This window comes from Dermacentor albipictus, chromosome 1 (assembly GCF_038994185.2).
Source record: "Dermacentor albipictus isolate Rhodes 1998 colony chromosome 1, USDA_Dalb.pri_finalv2, whole genome shotgun sequence".
Classification (NCBI taxonomy): domain Eukaryota; kingdom Metazoa; phylum Arthropoda; class Arachnida; order Ixodida; family Ixodidae; genus Dermacentor; species Dermacentor albipictus.
The window spans coordinates 228,482,383-228,503,436 of NC_091821.1; the positions used below are offsets into that span (position 1 = coordinate 228,482,383).

Sequence of the window (21,054 nt, forward strand, 5' to 3'; positions counted from 1 at the left end):
GTTTGGTTTGAGTGGCGGATCATATGCATACGTTTAACGTCGTCCTCCGTTTTCTGGTAGCGTGGGAGTCCTTCACCGAACCCGGCCTTGTTTTCTCTTTAGCGTTAATTTTGGATAGTTTCGCATACATATAGGTATATCACAGTTACCTCTGGTTCCACCCACCGCTGTATGTGCGGCGACATGAATAGCTCCAACGACGCGTGTCGCGTGTACAGCCGTAAGTGGTCTATATACCGAGTAGCCTTATTGCACTGTAATTTCGTGCTCGTGCTCCAGAAAGCTCTACATCGTTAGGCATTGAGGCGGCGTCCATTAGTCGATGCCGCCTTAAGTCGATGGCTGGCCATACGAATGGGCGTGACCGAGCGTGCGTGCATGAATGTGAATGCGCGTGGCGAATTAATAATATTTGGGGTTTTACGTGCCAAAACCACTTTCTGATTATGAGGCACGCCGTAGTGGAGGACTCCGGAAATTTTGACCACCTGGGGTTCTTTAACGTGCACCTAAATCTAAGCACACGGGTGTTTTCGCATTTCGCCCCCATCGAAATGCGGCCGCCGTGGCCGGGATTCGATCCCGCGACCTCGTGCTCAGCAACCCAAGCGCGTGGCGAATTGCCCATGGTGTTCGACGTGTACACTTTATATATTGAACATCATTTTATGTATGTGACAATTAGTTCATGTGTAACTGTGCGCTTCCGTGGATCTATGTGGTTATATATGTTAGTCAGTGAGGACTCGGACACTGTACTTTGAAAACGTGCCGCGTATACAGTGCTTCGTACTTTGTATGTGTTATCGTCCTGGTGGAATTGTGCCGTGATTGTGACTCAGTGTTCCTATCGTCTCTTGTTGAAATAAGCTTTTTTCTAAACACATAGTGCGGCTCAACGCACCATAAACTATTGGTGAAGTCGGGTATATATGCCAGTGCCCCATTCTTTTTTTTTTCTTACTTTTGAGTTTCTTGGTGCGCATTTAACAAGTGGTGGAACCACAAGGAATCTCTGCTTCGCGAACGGTTTTTAGCAAAATAGCCGGAGGAGTTATAATCATATCACGTGGGCGGTGGCGGACCCCTTCGAACCGGTCGTCTGCGACTCCACTGTAACAATTAATAAAGAGGGAGCAAAGGCTTAATTTTTTATTTTATTTTATTTACAGATACCTCACAGGCTCTATGTAGGAGTATTATGTGAGGGGGACTTGACAATAATTTTTAGCAAGAACACGAAAACAAACAAAAGAAATTCAAGAACCACGTATTGTGCAATGGTAAAATGTAGTAGATCTGGTGTAACATTGTAATAATAAAATACTTAGTAGGTTTTATACAAAATCGAGTGGGCTTACATGATATCCCTATAAAATCTATAAACATGATTTCGAGTCATCCTATGGTCAAATAGTCATAGATGGTTAGTATTCTATTTCTAAATCCCACATGGTCATGAACCCATGTTGATGTGACGACATCATCAGGGAGGTCGTTCCATTGAGTAATTGCACGTGGAAGCGTAGCTTTGTTAAATAGGTTTGTTTAATTAAGAAAAGGAAAAAAAAAGTTGAGAGAAATTGAGATGCTGGTATATCAGACGGAAGGCTGGATAATGGCTTATATTCGTTCACAGCTTACCCCTACGAGGTCGAAACATGACAACAAGGAACGATTTTATTGAATTAGCGCTATGTTTTGCAACCGTTTATTAATATTTTGCGCTCTTTCCTAACGGTTGTAAGCATTAGCACAACCATGTCGTCATTAACTGCACCGTTTCGTCAGAATCACTTCTAACTTGCGAGATATCCGAACTTATCGATAACGCGAACACGTGCATTTTTGTATTCTGCAGCGCATGCAGTGTACAGCTGCTGTCGCGAGTTTTCGAAACAAGGAAGCTGCACACAATTGTTCAGCTTCCTTGCATAGTTTACCCATCCATGCGAAGCTTGGATGGAATGTCTGCGTATTCACGTATATCCGCTCACCTTTCAGTTCCAAGCGGCATGCCCTAAGCAACGATAAAATCACGCTTTAAATGCGTTGCGCATTGAGAAACTTGTCACCAGTATGTCTAAGTTGATCGTGTTCGAGCCCCGGATGATATACAACGCGCACGTTGTCTAATGCCGCAGGAGGATGTTCCCTACCGTACGAGTTTCCTTCTCCGGAGTGCAGCCCGACGCTCGGTACATTGTGCTCCTGGACATCGTTCCTGTGGACAACAAGCGGTACCGGTACGCGTACCACCGGTCTTCGTGGCTGGTGGCCGGCAAGGCGGACCCTCCGTCGCCGGCGCGCCTCTACGCGCACCCGGACTGTCCCTTCACGGGGGACCAGTTGCGCAAGCAGGTCGTCTCCTTCGAGAAGGTCAAGCTCACCAACAACGAGATGGACAAGCAGGGACACGTGAGTCGGCCTGCTTTCTTTCTTTCGCTGGAGCAATGGTTGCTCAATGTCATACAGGATATAAACGTGATGAAGGGCATGCGCGCACGCTTCCGCTACAGTCTTCCTCCTGTAGCCCTCCCCCTTCCCCTCCCCCTCTGTAGTGCTCTGTGTATAGACCGCTTAGGCTTCAATGCGGCAACCTGTTTCTTCGAATGCCGTGTGCGCCTGTATACCTATACATCTGTGGCGTTTGCTGCACTCTTTATGCTGTCGACCAATTTATGCTCGCCTCGTCGAAAGCATATGCGAGATAGCCTCTGATGTGATTGACGCGTTTTCATTGCCGTCGATGATGAAAACTGGACATGTGTCATACGAAGAAACATAAAAAACTTGGCGGTTTTATATTATTTCGTGCTAACGCTGAATAAATGTCACCACTACAGCTGCGCTTATAGCTCACCTATATATGCGGAATGTGATTTGACGCGCGGCGAAGGCAACGGAGGTCGTTATTGCTGGCTGTCCTCTATGGTGCTGGGAATGCTTACAGCGACGATGACTGTATGCACGCAATCTCTCCTTACCTGCGCTACGATTGTTCAGCGGGAGCGATGGGTGCGATGGTTATCGACATGTGATAACGATGCAATGCGTCGACGCCGTCGGAGGCAGGATTGGTGACTTCATGCTGCTTGTATTTGTTGAAGAACGCGGTCATGTGCGGCTCCTGCCGTTGGAGTGCCATTGGATCACCCAGGTTTATTGGAGCAGCGATATCCTTCACAGGGGCACCGTGGTTTTAGAGGCAGCTCTAAGTTCATGTTGATGGTACCGGCACGTCGCCACAATTTAGAGCACACGTTATTGGTTCGTATACTAAGGCAGCAATACAGGGGACACGTCGACACAAGAAACGTTAAGCAGATGCCAGGAGCACTGGACTAACAACTTAGTTTTATTGCTGATGATTCGACATTTATAAGCAGAAACAATCGCTACAAAAAAAAGTGTCCCACGATTACGATACTCTCTAATGCGAAATTTGACCGTAGCTCGATACGTACTTTCATTTCGCGATATACAATCTTCAGCCGCAGTTTTAGGAGGTATTTCAGGGTATAGGCCTATAGAGACAAACATGTCCAGGGTTCGAACCCGAGGTTGCAATCTAAAAGCACTAAATTAGCAAATTCCGCGATTTTCGCATGCACTATAACGTGGCTGACCAAAACTGTTTAGCGTGGCGGAGCTTTGACAGCTATTAAAAATTACGGTTATTCTTTCAGCGATTACCTCACTTATAGAACGTTTCGGTGCGGTTAGTAACTAACAAACATAGACGAGTACGCAAGCATGATTTAGGCACAATTGCAGGGATGAGCATTAGATTGGAGGTGTCAGCTAATGTTTTACTAAAGCGGAAACTACTTGAAATGAAAAAAAAAAGAAGAGAGAAGGAAAACACAACGTCCGACAGACTTCATCGCTATCTAAACATATAGATGGGATTAATGTGGGATCAGGTGGAAATGATATAAGGAATTGTTTCCTACTGCTTCATTTTACTTCTAAATGGGCTGAGGCTCCATGAGTGATGAAAATTTTAATGACACTTAATGACCAGGGAGAAAAATAGGACAAGGGAAACAAACAGTCGACGACAGAAAGTCCACTGTCCACACAAAAAAGAAAAAAAAATGCTTGTTAAAATATTCGTTTTTGCACATCGGCAGCGTACATATAAATCGCTGATCAGCTTCCACTGGCCTATGTCAGCTTTTGACAACGTATTTAAAGTAGACTATTACCCAAGACTGAAACTGACTTGGAAACTACCGGGTGGTAAGTAAATCCGCCATGTACACCATATAGTAACCCGTGACATAGGAGGCACGAGCACCGTACCAAGTCGTTTTGTGGCACCGATAATATCAAGTGACGGAGTTTCCGCCATTCCTGTATAACTTAACAACGGATCTCAGCTACCCTTTCTTTCTTTCTGTTAACGTCGGTCCCTTTTAGCGTTCGCTTGCAATTCACACGTTACGAAAGCTTGAGGAAAGGCTCCGTCCAACCAACACTCACACTTCTACGCGCACAGCCTGCGCTATGAGGTAGTTGTGCTGCATCTAGAGTTACATAGATGTTAATGAAAAGCAGGTGCAAAAGGAACTCAGAATCCCCCACTATAGCGTACCTCATTTAGATATCGGTTTTGGCCCGTAAAACCTCACTATTTATTAATTTTTGTTTTGTTTTGCGTTGCAGTACTATAGCACTGGCACGTGTGCATCAGCTATTTGTTTATCTGTGGAGGCTTTACGGTAACTGCAAGGATGCTTATCATATGTGCGACACTGATCTACCACCGCCCAACTCGCATGCGCGACGTGACCAGTATAGATACGGTGTCGGTCAGGTATGCACTGACCCGCATGGTATACCGTTCACATCGTAACACATGAAGCTTTATGGACCCACCATCAGAGCTCTACTCGCGTATATTTTCGAAAATGGTCTGGATTTGTCTATTTAATCATTTGTACCATTCTCCCCCCTCCACACCCCAATAAAAAAGGAAGCAGCAATAATACTTAACGAGAGTTCTGGCAGCGTTGCTGTAGCAATAAGTGTAATGGTTGTGATTTGGTGCACCTCTCTCTTATGTATACGTAGCGCGTGGCTTACGTGAACAGCAAAAACAGCAGATTATTATTTTTTTCTCATTTAGATCGTCTCAGAGGTTTTCGTAGAAAGCCCTGATACAACACCAAGTATTTCACCAAATTAAAAGCATTATCGAGCTGAATGAAAACGTGCGCACTGCGGTGAAGGCTGCGGCTGTAATTGCGGGGAGATGTGCACAAAAGTGCACCTCGAAACAATTTACACACATACGCGACGTCGCTTTGAAGAGTAGACCGAAGTGCACGTCTCCTAAGTTTCGGGTGGAATGTCGGCGAGGTGTGCGAGCTCGAGATCGTTGTCCGAGCGACAACCGGCGGTGATCGGTATACTTTGATGAGCGCTCGCTTGCGTCCGTGACAACGCGCGGCGAAGCCGGGGGGACCGGCCGCGCGGCATGCAGGCGTCGTCGCCGCGCAGCCCAAAGAGGAGCGCGAGACAGGGCAGATTAGCGGGCGCACTTAAGCAGATCGCAGCGCGTAATGACTTCGGACAGAGATGCTCGTGCGGAATTCCTCCGGAGCGTCCACTCCTCGGGGTTTGCAAAGCTGCCGAGCTGGGGGCGGCGGGCGCGCGCGCGCGAAACGGGCCATAATACTCGCGTCACGCGAGGAAGCCTCTCGCCCGAACCAGACCGCGCTGTGTAATTCGCGGTTTGCATATTTATAAGCGCCTGCCACGAAACCTATTATCCCAGGGTCATTGAAACGCCGCCTGGCCGAGTCTCTGACAGCCCCAGAAAACTGGGAGGGGGGGGGGGGCTGAGGGGACGAACGGGGCCGTGACGGAGTATGCATATTCCCGAGGAGGAGTCCGCCTCGCTGTGACATATCCGAAGATGATACAGACGACGCACTGGCGAACAACAAGCTGTCACGAGGGGGGCGACTTTGACGAAAATGGATGTGCGCGTCGGGCTCAGTTCTTGGCGAGTCATGAGACACGCGCACCGTGTCGACTGCACACCCGGCCCTCTCGGCGGGGAGCCTGTTCGGAGAACAATTACCCGGCATAACAGAGCGCGTGCCACAAGCGGGTCGACCGCGGCTCGCCCTGCTGGTCCCCAGGCGCGACGGCGGAATGCCGCGCTCGGACACCATGTCCCCTGCGCCGGCCGCCGCGTTGTGCGACGCGCGGCTGCACCGCCCCCATCCAGCGGACGGTTCTTTTTTTTTATATATAATCGTGCGAGCTGTTCACCGCACCGAGCGAGGTCTTGTTCGCGCTGGCTATACACATTTTCTCCCTCTATTTGTTTTCTCAATTGATATTCGGAAGCGCATCATGAACTGAAGGGAACCCGCCTGCCCGCAGCCGCGGACAATATTCTTGACTGAAGCCTTCGCTTTTCGTTCCTGTAGCTTACAGCTACGGACGTGGTGCGCAGTGCAGCGTGTATCCTCAAGGCAGTGCACACGTTATCTCAAGTAATGACCACTCGACTGAATTCAGAGAACCGTTGTAATGGCTACATATTAAAATTATGGGGTTTTACGTGCCGAAACCACTTTCTCGTTATGAGGCACGCCGCAGTGGAGGACTCCGGAAATTTCGACCACCTGGGGTTCTTTAACGTGCACCTAAATCTAAGGACACGGGTGTTTTCTCATTTCGCCCCCATCGAAATGCGGCCGCCGCGGCCGGGATTCGATCCCGCGACCTCGTGCTCAGCAGCCCAGCACCATAGTCACTGAGCAACCACGCCCGGTAATGGCTACATATTAGCGAGTGCACCCTGCGGCATCAAATGAGGTCGTTTACGTCGTAACAATGTTGAAATTTAGGAAAGCTGGCTAAACTTCCTGATGTTTTTTTTTTTTTCTTTCTTATTACACCGCCGTGCACAAGAACGTTTACTGTATACAGGAAAGGTGCCGAGACAATTTCAAAGAAACATAAAGGGAAAGAAAGCCACAAAGCACCGTCGAATCTCGAATCTGGTGATGAAATAAGCTTTCCCAGTTAAACTTAATTCACAGCATTACCAACTGCCTCTCGCTTAGAAATGGAGAAAAAAAAAGTAAAACAATTCTGTAGCGTAAGAGCGTTTTGTGAATACGGGCCTTGTTGCTTCGCGCGTTCTACGGGTGCAGAGGATGCTGCTGGGTGCAGTTCTTGGGCGGAAATTCATGCTGTGGTTCTCAGACGTGTAGGTTCGTTTTGCACCGCCTGGAAACTGCATTATATCGTCCGTGAGCATTATCGTCCTTAGGCATTCCGTAAGCAGTTTGAGGCTGACTCTTCACTTTGAAGCAGAATAATCACTTCTGTTTGTTTCCTGTCTCCCGCTGAAGCCGCGTGGTCAACAGTTGCCACGGTACCGGACGTTTGTTTACATTTATGTTGGGAGCTTAACCGTGGATTCTCAATATAGGCAGCTCAGACATCGCGTTAATAGTCGTTTTCGTTAAGCTGCTTCACTAATGTCGAGAGGCTCAGAAGCACGTTTCCCAAAACATCTCCTTGTCTGGTTACACTTCGCAATCCCTCGTTGTTTAGTTATTCCAAATGCGCACAATCTGGAAGACGCAGGTGACGCCTGCAGGACCATGCGAGGTCATGCTCCCGTCGTCGGGATTTTCTTTTCACCCCTCACCGCGTCGACGTGCTCCGGCTAACCGTTCAAACAAGCCCGCCAGTTTCTTTAATGTTTAATGGTGCCGTGGTGAGCATCCTGACGCTACAGAGAGATGGCAAATCTCAGGCTTCGAAGGTCTCAAAAGCAGCTAAGGGCGAACGGAGCATATATATGGTATCAGGACTAACTTTCAGTTTCTGGAAGGGTGAAGAGGAAGAAAGAAAGGGACAAGGTAGAAGAAAAGTAGAAGGTTCTGGTAAACATCCATATAGGGAGGTTTAACCAGAAAAGCGTGCGGTTGGCTACCCTACGCTGGAGAAGGAAAAACGGTAGTATACCACTTGACGCTATGAACAACTACCTCACTCCACGAGCTGGCTATACATAGATGTTATCAGACGCGTCGCGAATAGTAACGTCTTAACAAAAGAAAAAAAGTATGAAAAGCTATTTTTCATTGCCAGCACGCACTGTTCTAGTGCATCGAAATTCAACTAGGAGCATTTCTGAACTGCTGGAATGAACCTAAAGTAATCTTAGATGCCTCCCTGCCTTTTGTAAAATCCGACACAGGAATTTTTCTTAAGTTAAGCGACGTGAATATTTTCTGTAGCAGACAAAAGCTCCTTCGGCTCTTCGTAATATGTGGTACCAAGACAGTTGAACCCAAGGACCACACCGCTGCTCTTTTTTGGACTTCATGCCGGGAAGGGGGCTTCACCTACAATACCTTTAATTCATCTTTAGATACCTAAACGCAAAATAAAAGGACGTATCTGTCTGTCAGAATACATTACGTAGAGTAAAGAGCTCGGTATTGTTGTTCGTGTATCCAACACCAAATCCACAATCAGTCATACAATTTATTTCTCGAATACGACATACAAAAAGAAATCGAAACAGTGAGTAAGCGATAACGCACATACACGGATACCTCAGCATCAAAGAAACATAAACACCGTCCGCCGTAGTGGTGATCAAGGGTTGACAATTACTAGACTATTCGGTCCGATTGCCTGTATCAAAGACGCCTTGCTTTCTTTAACGGTGTCCAAGTTTCCTTGCTTGACAATATTTTCCGGGAGGTTTTATATAGCAACTTTTCTTTAATCAAAGTGCAGGAAGTTATACACAAATGATTTTTTTTTATTTCTATTTGGCATACGAAAATTCATTCCAACGCTGTACAAGCTTGTATATATGTGCACCAAGATAACGCGTATGTAAGTCAATCATATGAAACAACTAGCTTTTGACTGCGGCGTGACTTCAAAACTACAAAGAGACATAAAGAGAGAGAAGGAAAGGCCGGAACTCAGAGAAAACATTATTGGTACCTGTACAGCGTGAAGGTATGCGTTGGAATGCGCCGTAGCTGCTGAACACGACTGCTGGCAGAATTACAACATGCAACTGTCACGAGAACTTGGTGATTTCTGCTGCGCCGCGTTGAGCTCAACACACGCTGAGGTCATGTTTCGAGGGGATGAGCAAAAACCTTGTTAAATGGAAAAACAGCTGGCTGGTGGACGGGGTCCGTAGTCCAGCACTCCGTTGGCCCTACCCGACGCCTTCGGCCTTTCTGTCATCCATATATAGTTGACTATTCGGGCTAGAGCTGGCAAGTTCACTCTCCCACTGCTCGTTTGTTTGACTGGGTATTGGACCCAGGTATGGGTTATTCGGACATTCGCAGTCCATGTGATACAGCGTCGCTAGTTGGCCGCCGTGTCTCCACAGGGGAGTGCAGAGTGTGGCGTTGATGGGCGTGTAGCCTCGTGGGGTGTGGGAATGTGATTGCAGTTGACGGAAGATGACTTCTTGCTCTTTCTACAGCGCTCCTTCTATGTTCGCCGGGACAGCATGCACTGTTTAGGGATGCCATTGAAAGTAAGGAGAGGGTGGCTTGCTCGGCCGTCATCCTCCAGTGGTGCCTGGTTTGCAAGATCTCGGGTGATCTCGGGTGCCAGATCTCGGCGGGGGCCGCTTGATTACCGCGGAGTAACGAACGGACAGGCGTCCAGATTATTTATAGGTTTCTAGAAACCAAGACGAATTACAACCGCATTCTGAGCGTGACCCTAACCGCTGAAATTAAATTACGGGGTTTTGACGTGCCAAAACCACTTTCTGATTACGAGGCACGCCGTAGTGGGGGGCTCCGGAATGGTTTGGACCAAGTGGGGTTCTCTAACGTGCACCTAAATCTAAGTGCACGGGTGTTTTCGTATTTCTCCCCTATCGAAATGCGTCCGCCGTGGCCGGGATTCGATCCCGCCAGCTCGTGCTTAGCAGCCCAACACCATGGCCACTAAGCAACCACGGCGGGTGGCCCTAACCGCTTCAAAGCGTATGTTTCGTAGACGCGCCGTATATTTCCTAATTGCGCCATGGCTGCGTATCCATGCCATGGGAACATTTGGGAAACGGCAATAGTTAGCTATACGACTGTATACATTCGTCAGCCATTGCAATATGACACGCACTTAATCTCGTAAGAAAACTGCGCAACAACAACAACAACAACAACAACAACAACAACAACAATGACGACGACGACGACGATGATGATGATGATGATGATGATGATGATGATGAATATCTCACCACGAGAAACGTACATGCGCACAGCCAACTAAAGTTTGTTATGCAGATACTGTCAGCTAATACAGTCGAAGTCAATATATGACAAGAACACACGGCAACTCGCGCGTACAAGAAGGAATTGCAAGAGACTACCAAGAATAAAAATATAATCTAAGATCGGAAGAACAACAATAAATTAAGTCCACTTGTATGCACATGATGTAGGGTGGAGCACTGATACACATTGTCCGCCAGCAGCTTGACACGGCAGGCCGCCGTTATTTTTCTTCGACGTGGCTTTTATTTTAGAGAGTCGCATTGTATTCATTTAGCTATAGTCAGTGACAACCTAAGAATTACAAACAAGATCCTCCAACAAAAACGCAGTGCACTTGCCCTTCACCTCTCAAAGAGAGCCGAGCCAACTGGAGTCCGCTCACAGCTTAATGTAAACGCTAGGCTAAGTGGGCAATAAAAGTTGGTTGTTTAAAGCTAAAATGTTAGTTATGGCTGAGCCCTAGATGTTCAGGTTTTAGACTGAAACCAGTGACACAAAGACCGATCTGTATGGTGAAAATAGTTGTTTTAAGCACGCGAAACCGCTTGACGACAGGTAAATAAGCGAACCAAATTGGCTGGCGCATCCATCCAAATCGTGCTCGGAACAGCGTACACATAACCATGTAATTCTTAGGTTGTCACCGAATATAGGTAAGGACAAGCGCACGTGTGACAACTGAGCTGTCAGATGCAATCTATAGAAGCCTCTTTAGTAACACGAAATGTGTCTCAACACATTTGCATATTTGCACAACATATTTACGCAAACCAATCCGCCCAGCGTTGCGTAGATATCGAAGTCGTACGCCATCCTTGTCCGTAAGGTGCACCCTGAGCGCTCCTCTTCCTTCTCCCTTGATTATCATCGCCGTCATATTTCGACTACAGATGCTGAAATTCAGGGTGCCAATGACTGCATGAAGTAGCAGGTCAATGTTGACTGGATGTATTTGACAAATATGCAAAGTTTGGACGTTTAACGTCCCGCAACTGTGCAGTGGCTTATGACAGACGTGGTCAATGTTAATTTAATTTTAATTTTAATTAATTTTGACGACCTGCAGTTCTTGTACATGCACCTAGATCTAAGCACACGAGCAGTTTTGCACTTTGCACCCTCCGAAATGCGGCCGCTGCGGCCGGGAAACGAACCCTCAACTTCGAGTTTAGCTGTGCGACGCCATAGTAACTGACCCATGCACCTCGGCAGGTTTTGACGAACGTAGATCCACCTAATCGAAACATCGGCCAGCATTTTTGAGGTGCCTTACGGTGCAAGTTGATCCTTCTTTATTAGTTGTCCGGCTCCTACATATTGTCTTTGGATTTCGACTTACACCAAGTGATTCCTGTGGGAAGGGAGAGCTTTTTATGTGCGAAGTGCGAGGCGCATGCTGACCTCATGCGTTCGACAGAACCGGCAAAAGGAAAACGCGTAGCGGGCGTATAGCTCCGTGCCTTGAGCACGAGGGAATTATTTGCGCAGCAGCATGGCAATGAAGGCACGTGGTGTTATTTAGTACCACCACTGATGGATACCATTGCTCATGAAAAAACAATTATTAGCTGCATGCAGGAAGATGTTGGTGCTTATTAGACGGCGCCAGCGACTCTCTTAACTCTTAGATGAGCTGAAAAATAAAAATAAAAAATAATGTAAAATAAAAAAAGAAAACCTCAAAGAAAATATAGTGAAATGATTACAGTAACAACACTTTGAATGTTCACATACACACAACAAAAACAGTTGTTTCTGATCTATTCACAAGTGTTCGAGTGTTCACTTTGACGTACGCACGGCGGTCCTCGCTGGTGGAAAACACAGTGCACACACACACACACAAGAACCACAGGAGCACGATAATGTCAGCGAATACGCGAAACACGTATATACGAAATTGTAATAGCAGATGTTCTATGTCTTCTTCAGCCTCCTCACAACAGTGCACAGCGATGTCAGTTTGTTCTATCTTGTACAAGACGCATTTAGTATAGGCTGTGCCAATCCGAAGTGTATGGACACCTTGCCGCTTTCACTTCGCTGATGGAGCAGCTCTTTGTCATCAGAGGGGCGGTTCGCACCTCGAAAATACCACAGAAACGGTAACGGCCCGCATATGGTAGGCAAAACGGACGAGTGTGAAACCGAAACTTTTGTCTCTGTGAGGAGCATGCGACTTGACGAAGACTTGGCTTAAGCTAAGCACGGTTGCTCTCTGTAAGCTTAGCACTAGTAACAATAAAACAGAAGTTGTCACGCAGCAGCATATGAGCTCTGAAAATATATTCTTCGTGTTCAGCGCGTAGTACATTCGTCTCCGTGGGTGCAATCTGTTGGTCAGTTTATAGTTTGCCACACTGACAACTCCTGCAGATTAAGCTTGTGGGCTGCGTTGTGAGGAGAACGCTCGACAGCTATCCAGAGAAGCTGACGTGCGAAGGGCGTGCGCTGTGTGCTGCCTCGGTGTTAGTCACACACCGTCTTCAGCCGGCACCTACTGCTGTGTTACGCGTGACTCCGCAGCAGGGATGTGTGTCGCTGGGGTTCCCTCTCCCGCAACGTTTTTCTTTTTAACATCTGAACGAAGAACACGTTCGGTAACAGGACTGATTAGTTGCCAAAACAAGTTAAAAATAATATCGACAGTCATCATAGCTGGCACTTTGCTGTTGTCAGCTACACAGACAAAACGATGATGTCGGATACTTACGCCAAGAAGAGGGGGTGCAGTGCAGTAGGATAAAGAAAACGCCGCTTATGTTTCGTAAACCCGAGAAAAAAAGAACAAGCTTCTTCCAGAATACAAATTATCGTTTCTTTTACTAGCGCCTGAAGACTGATAACATGAGAGCAAGCACTTGTCGCGTTGGTTTGATAAGTTGATAAACTGACTGACTGAATATGCTTCATCGGGTTTTTAACAAGGAGGATCGAATGTCTCTACTCTTTTAGTGCTTTCTTCGAGGGACAGTGTTAAGAAAAAGGGGGAGAAGGGAGGGGAGAAATAACGATGTGTGACCCTCTGGTTCGTCGGCGTCTGGTTTCTTCACATACAAAATTACACAATCAAATAACAGCTCTATTCAAGAGCGTGTTCTGGAAGCCGTAGTCTCGTCGGGCTGTCTTGCGCGTTCTGCCTAAAAGAGAGAGAGAGAACGAAAGATGAGAAGCAGTAAAAGAAAGCCAAATCTTACTGCTGCTGTCTGACAAGGTTGTTGAAATTAGCGGCAGCTATTTATATAGTGGACGTGCTTCACTAAGTTATTGCGCCCACGCTGCATTTCGGAAACCATGTATTTTGGCATGTTGCAGCTTGCAAGGATATGTGTCAACTGTAATTTCTATGTCTATTTCCAGATTGTCCTGAACTCCATGCACAAGTATCAACCCCGTATACATCTGGTCAAACGTCGGCATAACGCCCCGAATGTTCCCGTTAACGATCTCGAAGCTGAACAGTTTCGGACGTACGTGTTTCCCGAGACGGTCTTCACAGCTGTCACGGCGTACCAAAATCAGCTGGTAAGTACACTCTTAGCACTCCTCCCCAACAACTGCAGGTGGAGCGGTTAAAAAAGTTGCTCTTGAAAACGTATCGCAAATATATAGAGTTCAATTAGAAAGTTGAAATGCACACTAGCAGGCTACCTAAAATGACAAGTGTAAATCATGTTAACGTGTTAGTATGATGAGACAAAGTAAGTCACTAAAATTGGAGTATACGTTAAATGTTCACCTTGCATCATTCCGTTTTGTCGATACATCACTAGCCCATTCGTTAGTGTGTCTTGGTAAACAAAGGTCTCTCTTGTTCCCTTTCAGATAACGAAATTAAAAATAGACAGCAACCCCTTTGCAAAAGGCTTCAGAGATTCGTCGCGGCTTACAGAACTTGAAAGGTAAGGATCTCGCTTATACTTCATTCAGTGGAAACACTGAGACGAAAACTTGCTGCATTGTGTATAGTGTTCAGATTCAAAACTTAGAGTTGAAGGTTTTCGCTAGAGTGCGCACATGTGAGGGGTTAGGGCAGGCGCGATGCCATAGGTCCGACCGAAAGTGGCTTGCGTTCGGTGTTTAGAAAAATGCGGACAGCTAAAAATACACAAAGCGTGGTCGACGGGGGTGACCAGCGAGACCTGCGAGCCCCGGCCGCTGGGCCGTTGTTGTGATGGGCTACCCGCTGTGCAGGTCGATGAAGCCGACACGGCACGAAATGTCGACTAAACGCGCTGCTGCAGAAGCATGCACGTGGCCCCCGGGAAAAGACAGGTCGTGCCGCCGCCGGGCCGTGAAGCGCGCCCCCGGAGGGCGATCGCGCAGTTGCCGGCTGCTCGCTCTGCGCCGTGGCTCGCACGAGGGCGCTGCCTGCGGCTGGCCCCGTCCGCGGGCGCGCCGCCGCGTGCGCGCGCGGACGCTGCGTGTCGCCGTGCTCGAAGGCCGCTGTAAAATAAATCACGGTATTCCGCCCGGCTCTTGGTAAGACTTGGGCAGGCCGCGGAATCGTCAACTACGCGTTGACGTGCCTTCGAAGGACACGCACGTGATCCTATAAAAAGGGAAAGGGCAAAGCGGCCGCACGACATCTGTTCCAATTTATATGCCTCTCCTCCCGGCCCCCCCTCCTCGCAGTTTCGTGTTTTTAGAGGGCGGCTGCGACTGAGCCACTTTCCCCACAGGGATACAACTTAAAAGTTCCCAAGATGTAGTGTAGATGCGCCGTCCGATAAACGCTAGTTGTTGAGATTACAAGCGGCATTTGCCGAGGCCGCCTCCCTCGTATGTAGACGTGGGGCGCTACGATGCCGAGAAGCCGTCCGTTTGATAGCGGCGCTCGCTGGCGACCGCTGACAGCAAAATCGCGGGAGGACCCTACCGGCGGCGCTTCTTTCCCGCCGCTCGCCCGGAGGAATGCACCGCGCGCCTGTACTTTCGCCGCCCGAGTGCACGGCACGTTTGGCAGTTTGTCAACGAGCGCGTTCGTTGAACCGGGGCGCGAGCACGGCGTGCTCAGCGCTGAGCTAGTCGACAGCTTGCCGAAACACGTGTTTGTGAGTTTGCGATTGATCCCGCCGGTTCGGGCGGCCCATCATTGTCAGCTTTGTTGATTGAAGCGCGTATACCATCGCCTCAAAACCACTTATGAGATCCAGCGGGTGTTCATATAGTGCTGGGAAAGAAATTTCCTCTGTTGCGCTACAAATAAATAAAAAAATATGTGTATCTGTCTGCTCATGGTGAACGCTTCTCGGTGAATGCTGAGTGCCGCGTTAGGGATAGTAAATGTCCATGTCATGAACTATGATTGGTAATGAACATACGAATTATGAAATGCGAGGCTTGGGCAATTGGAAGACAGTTTAGGAAGCAGAAACAAAACGGAAATCCGTTTGGTGCCAAGTAGTGGGCTTCGCTTTAAGAAGGATAACACGCGTGTACAAATGAGAAAAGTACCGCATACACTCGTGTAAGGGTCGCACCTGTGTAAGGGCCGCACTCCTAACTTGACAGTCAAAATTTTGGGGCAAAAAAACTTCCAGCGCAGGAGCAATGGTGCTCGGTGCCCCGATGCCGCGTGCGTGCATCGGCGAATTTTCGCGTGCTGCGTACTTCCGCGTGCCACTACTAGATGACGAGAGCCATCTAGTAGCGGCATATAGTATCTAGAGCTATTTAGTATAGCGGCTCTTAGAGGGGACCGAAATGGTTCGGTCCAGTGTAAGGGCCGCACCTCGTCGAAGTTGGGTAAAGAACTGCCATCCTTACGGTAGTTTTGAATACTGGCCAGGGTGACTTAGCATTGGGGGAAGAACGGAGGAGAACAGTTGTCGGGAATTACAGTTGAAGCAATGGAGACAAAAATCATATTCATGTACCCGACGACAGAAAGTGTATCATCTGAAATCTATGCGTATCTTCGTGCGATCGAATAGCGTATGACCTGGAGTCCGGAAGTAGGCAAGATAAGTGGCGGCTGCTATAGCCCCTGGTGCCGTTTTCGAGTTTCCTGCTTTTTTCCCCCCAAATGCTTTGTTACTCAAGGTGCATTTTGACGACGGAGCGACTCGTTAATTCAGTCTGAGTACTTAGTCTTTACGTAAATCACCAACACAAGATCACGACGTGCAGAGCGGTGCACCCCGCCGACAAGAGGCTCGCGGCGCTATTCGGTACCGTTGAGTCACGTCATGCTCGATGGCAGGACAGAAATAGCCATATAGCCCCTGTCTGAGTTCATCTTTATTAAATTACTGTGTCTCTGACAATACCGCGTAATTGCATATGCCTGGCTTTACGATATAAAACCAAAAACTGCGACGAGTGTCGCGTGAAGTGTAGAGAGTGTATACAAGCACGGGTAGGGGCCCCACCGGTGTACATAGCCGGTGTCCGGTGTTCCGTTTGCCGCGCTCGATGGCGGCTCATCTTCGAGGGAACTGGCAGGCCAGAGACTATAACGCCGGCAACCTCGCGTGCAGGGAGACGATGGAATCGCTGATCACGGATCACCCGTTCGCGCGCACGCCCCTGCGCACCTTCCTGGAGAACGGGGGCGACCCCGAGACGGCGGCCTACCTGCACGAGAAGGGGCTGCTGGGCGGCCTGGGCCCACCGTCCGCGGCCGCGGCCGTGGCGCGGGCGTCTCTGCTCTGGAAGCCGCCCGGCATGGAACTGTACGCGCAGCCGTCGCTGTACGCCCTCGGCGTGCGCGCCCCTCCGCCCGCGGGCATCCCGGCCCAGCTGTGGTCCCAGTGGGCGGCGGCCGCTGCCGGCGCTGCCCTGCCGCCTCACCTGGCCTCGGTGCTGAGCGGCGGAGCGGCAGCCGCGGCCGCCGCGGCCGCGGCTGCGGGCGGCGCGCTCTTCCCGCCCATGATGCGGCCCGCGGCGTCGCACACCGAGACCCTGCACTCGCTCGGACTGTACCGCTACGCGCCCTACGTGTACCCGAAGAAGGACAGCCCGTCGGCCGCCGGCTCGCCGGCCACCACGCCAGACGCCAGCGACGCGGCGCCCACTTCCCCGCCGGGCGGCTTCCGCTCGTAACGACGGCCTATTTATCGGCTGCGGCCATTATTTATAGACTGTGCGAACGGGTGCACCGATCACGGAGCCACCCGACAGCGCCCCGAGAAACGGAAGGGCCCCGGTCGCTGCGGCGACCGTCGACGCGCTCCGTTGCCGCCGTGTCCACCTCGGCGGCCTCCGCTGCGGCGAAAGGCGTGTGTGTGTGTGCTTGTGCCAGTGCCCCTGCAACTACGAACTTCCTCTCGGACTATGACGACACGCGTGAACTGTACTTGGACACGACTGTATTTGTGCTCTTTGGAATTGTGCAATGTTCACCGAACAAAAGAAGTATGTGCCTAATGTAAAGGCGTCGGGGAGGGCATCATTTTTCTGATTTTTTTTCTCCTTTTTTGTTCAAATGACGGAAGAAATAGTGCACACGGGTTTTTTTGGGCAGCAGCAGCGTTGTTCGCTGAGCTGTCAAGTTACGCTATTTCTGTGCTTAGAGAAGATAGAACAGTTCATGACTCGCGCTGTCTTTCCTTTCCCTATTTATTTGAGAAACCTTGAAGAACAAATTACATAATATGGAATTTCTTATTTCGCAGTCTGGTCCTCTGATATTTTCTAGGTGGCCCACATGAGCTAAGAATCGGCGGAATGCATAAACATAACAGTCACGAAAAGTGGGACGAAAGAAAGATGTTTTCAATTTCAAGTTTCCTTGCTCGGTTCGAGCCACTGTCAAGCATGCGATGGTGCTTCCGACTCCCTCGCATCTCTGCTCTCAACACAAGATCGCTGCATTCTCTCTCTCTCTCTCTCTCTGAAAGTACCTTCACAGCTCTTCACAGCGCAACAACGCGGCTATTGTGCTTCACGCGATGTTTTCACCAAATACGCGTGGCCGCTATCCCGAATGTCTCCGGTGAGCGGTGCGTGGCCTCGCCGGATATTTGAAAGCAAGGTCGGCTGCGGCTAGGGCTAATTAGCGACTTGGCATTAGGTCGTCGGGCAAACGACAACAACAACAACAAAAGAGAAAAGCGTGTAAGGCTGCCGGAGTTCGAGAGGAAGCGGGAAACGAAACTCGCTCTCGCGATAAGCACAGAACGTGCGCAAGAACAAAAGCGCTCGGAGAGTCCCATCTGTCTTGTCCGAGCGTATCGCAGTGAGAAACGGAAGGGGTTCATCCGGAACGCCGCGCACGTAAGCGCCGCGAACCAAAGGAGAGCTGCGCCCTCGCGTGTTCCCCGAGACGGCGCTATCAACGGCGGCGACAAGCCATGTGCTCGTAACGTCTGTGGCGCGCGGCTGGTCGTGTCTTTCGACGCAGGGCGGACTGGCGGCGGCCGGGCCCCTGGCGGACGGCGCATCGCTGACCTGTTCGATGTGATTTGTGCGTGTATGCTTGCGTACTGCCTGACACCCACCAGCCGCGTAAAGCTTCAGGCACCTGGCGTTTTGATGAAATGCCCCCCCCCCTCCCCCTTTGTTTTTTCGTCGAGGAGATAACTGGTATTTAAATGTAAAACTGTGTACATAAGAAATGTCTGCTGTTTGGAATGAAATATATATATATTATATATATATATAAATGAAGACTTTTATTTCTGTAACTTATTTACTTGCCCCAATTTTTTTTAAAGTCTGAATGCAATGCCTGTGTGCGCGAACGCTTTCTTTCGCCTTTCTTTTTTTTTTCTTTTTTGTGAGTGACGAAGCGAAGATATGCGATGGCGGTCCAAGTGATGTCATATATAGGGAGCCGAGAATGTTTTCTAACACGAGGAGGCATTTCGCTGCGCACAATGTGGAACCAAAATATTTTCTTTCACGTCGCCTACGAAGTGTGCGAAACTGTGCAATTGTCGTGTGTGCGTAGGCAAGTGAACCGTGTCATAAGAAGTGTGGCTGAAGCTCTCGGGGCCCCTTTTCGGGAGTCTGTGGCCACCGAACGTGATATCTGGCTTTTGCAGAGCATCTCTCATTGACCCCTGTTTTGTAGGATGATCTCATTTTCTGAGCAGTAGGCAGAGTTCAGTGCTGTTTGTAGACTACGGCATGCCGGCACGAGAGAAATCATTTGTGTCTTCAAAAAACTTATTCGTTGTGGTGTCTGTTGGTGCACACTTTTCATTACGCTTAGGCTTGTAAATAAATGAACATGGTCTCGCATAAAGGTGCGTTAAAAAAAAAACAAGTAGCAGAAAACTGAAGCGCATGGTGCTGAATGTATTCGAGCTTCTATATCTGCGGGCGCATTAATTGACGGCGAGGATGCCTTTGTTGTGTGAATCGTTTTGTTGCTTGTACATGTACCGGGCTTCGTACACCAGTGAACTTGGTGCGTCCGCATCAGTCGGTAACCTCGGGGTGCATATACCGTGTCTGCGATTGCAGCATGGTCATCGACGCAATGACGACTCCAGCTGACGCCATGCCGGCACAGGCATCGGAAATGCGTTCCGTGCCGTTGTAGTGAAAGGACGGAGTTAAACTTATTTGCCCATTTTTGTGTCGAGCAGCTATTATGGTGCATGACAAAGGCCAGATTCCCAAGGCGTAATTTTTTTGTTCCTGCGTAAATGGCGGTTCGTTACTCTCCGGCACCTTGGCATTCGCCTCGTTCAGTCTATCACTCCCCAGCACTAATGCGGCAGCCATGGCACCAATGGTTCCTGCTTAGGAACTTACTTTCGAATCGAAGGTCGTATTACTAAACGTTGATAACGTATGACGAGTGCAACTGGAACGACTGCAATATTTATTTAATGAACGTTGATGCCAAAGTTGTGACTGAAGTAAAACTCTCCACTTGAAATTAAGCATTAAACGCTGTAAGGTAAGGTGCAAGTATGCCCGTTATTTTGCGCGAATAATTTCACTTAGCAAATTGGATCATGGGTCCATATTCAAAGAAGCATGCATAAGGAGAAACGGTTGCATAAGCATGGTTGTCGACCAACTGTGGCGGCGAACCAGGCGCTGACCAAGAAGTGAGTCAATGGCCAATAGTTATTGCGAAAGAAAATATCTGGTAATCCTGGCCCTGGGTATATGCGTTAACGGAACCATCGAAGAGCCGTAAATCCTGAAATAGAAGCGAAACGGCACAAAAAGGGGTGTACTGGGAGCGAAAAAAATCACGCGGTTCCGTAGTTCTCATTCGCAATTCTTTAAGTACACACATATTCTTGCGGCTGCGCATATACAAGGCAGAAAGAAAGTGTTACGAATGTAATAAATAAGCGTATGTGCGACCGCGCAAGCCGCTCTCCTCACAAGGAAAGCAGCGCGCTATAGATGCCGAGCAAGATGTCTGCAAAACAGGGGTTTCTAAAGTGCGCGGTTTGTCCTGTATGATCACTCAACAATTTAAACCACGCTTCGTGACATGTCTTGTCTTCTAATTCATGCTGTACATAAGTATCGCTATTGTTGTTTGCATTTTGATTGAAAGATGTGAATTCTATGGTGTAAGAACCAAGAATAAAAACAAGTGTGGATGTCCCGCCTTGCATACTGTGGTCGTTGTCTTTCCTCACTGCTGTGCCCTCCCGTCCGCCCGTCCCTCGAAAAAAAAATTCTATCACTCCTCAGTGGTTGTTCTGGCGTAATTTGTTTCAAGCACAGTTCCCCATAAATGAAACACCATAATCAGTGTATTTCACATTTGTTGGATTCTTTGGCGTCTGGTCTATGTCTGCTATAGGCCGCGGTTACAAACGCC

The 21,054-nt window shown here is 48.8% G+C and overlaps 1 protein-coding gene across 1 annotated transcript in view; it reads left to right on the forward strand.

Annotated features, from left to right (window-relative positions):
* The window catches only part of LOC139054254 (T-box transcription factor TBX20-like), a 134,020-nt gene extending 113,183 nt beyond the window's left edge, over positions 1 to 20,837 (forward strand). Inside the window, exons 3-6 of the mRNA XM_070530979.1 lie at positions 2,145 to 2,418; positions 13,671 to 13,835; positions 14,136 to 14,212; positions 16,793 to 20,837. Of these exons, the coding sequence (XP_070387080.1) occupies positions 2,145 to 2,418; positions 13,671 to 13,835; positions 14,136 to 14,212; positions 16,793 to 17,357 (1,081 nt within the window). The 3' untranslated portion in view covers positions 17,358 to 20,837. The remainder of the gene's footprint in view (positions 1 to 2,144; positions 2,419 to 13,670; positions 13,836 to 14,135; positions 14,213 to 16,792) is intronic.
* The last annotated feature ends 217 nt before the right edge of the window (positions 20,838 to 21,054 follow it).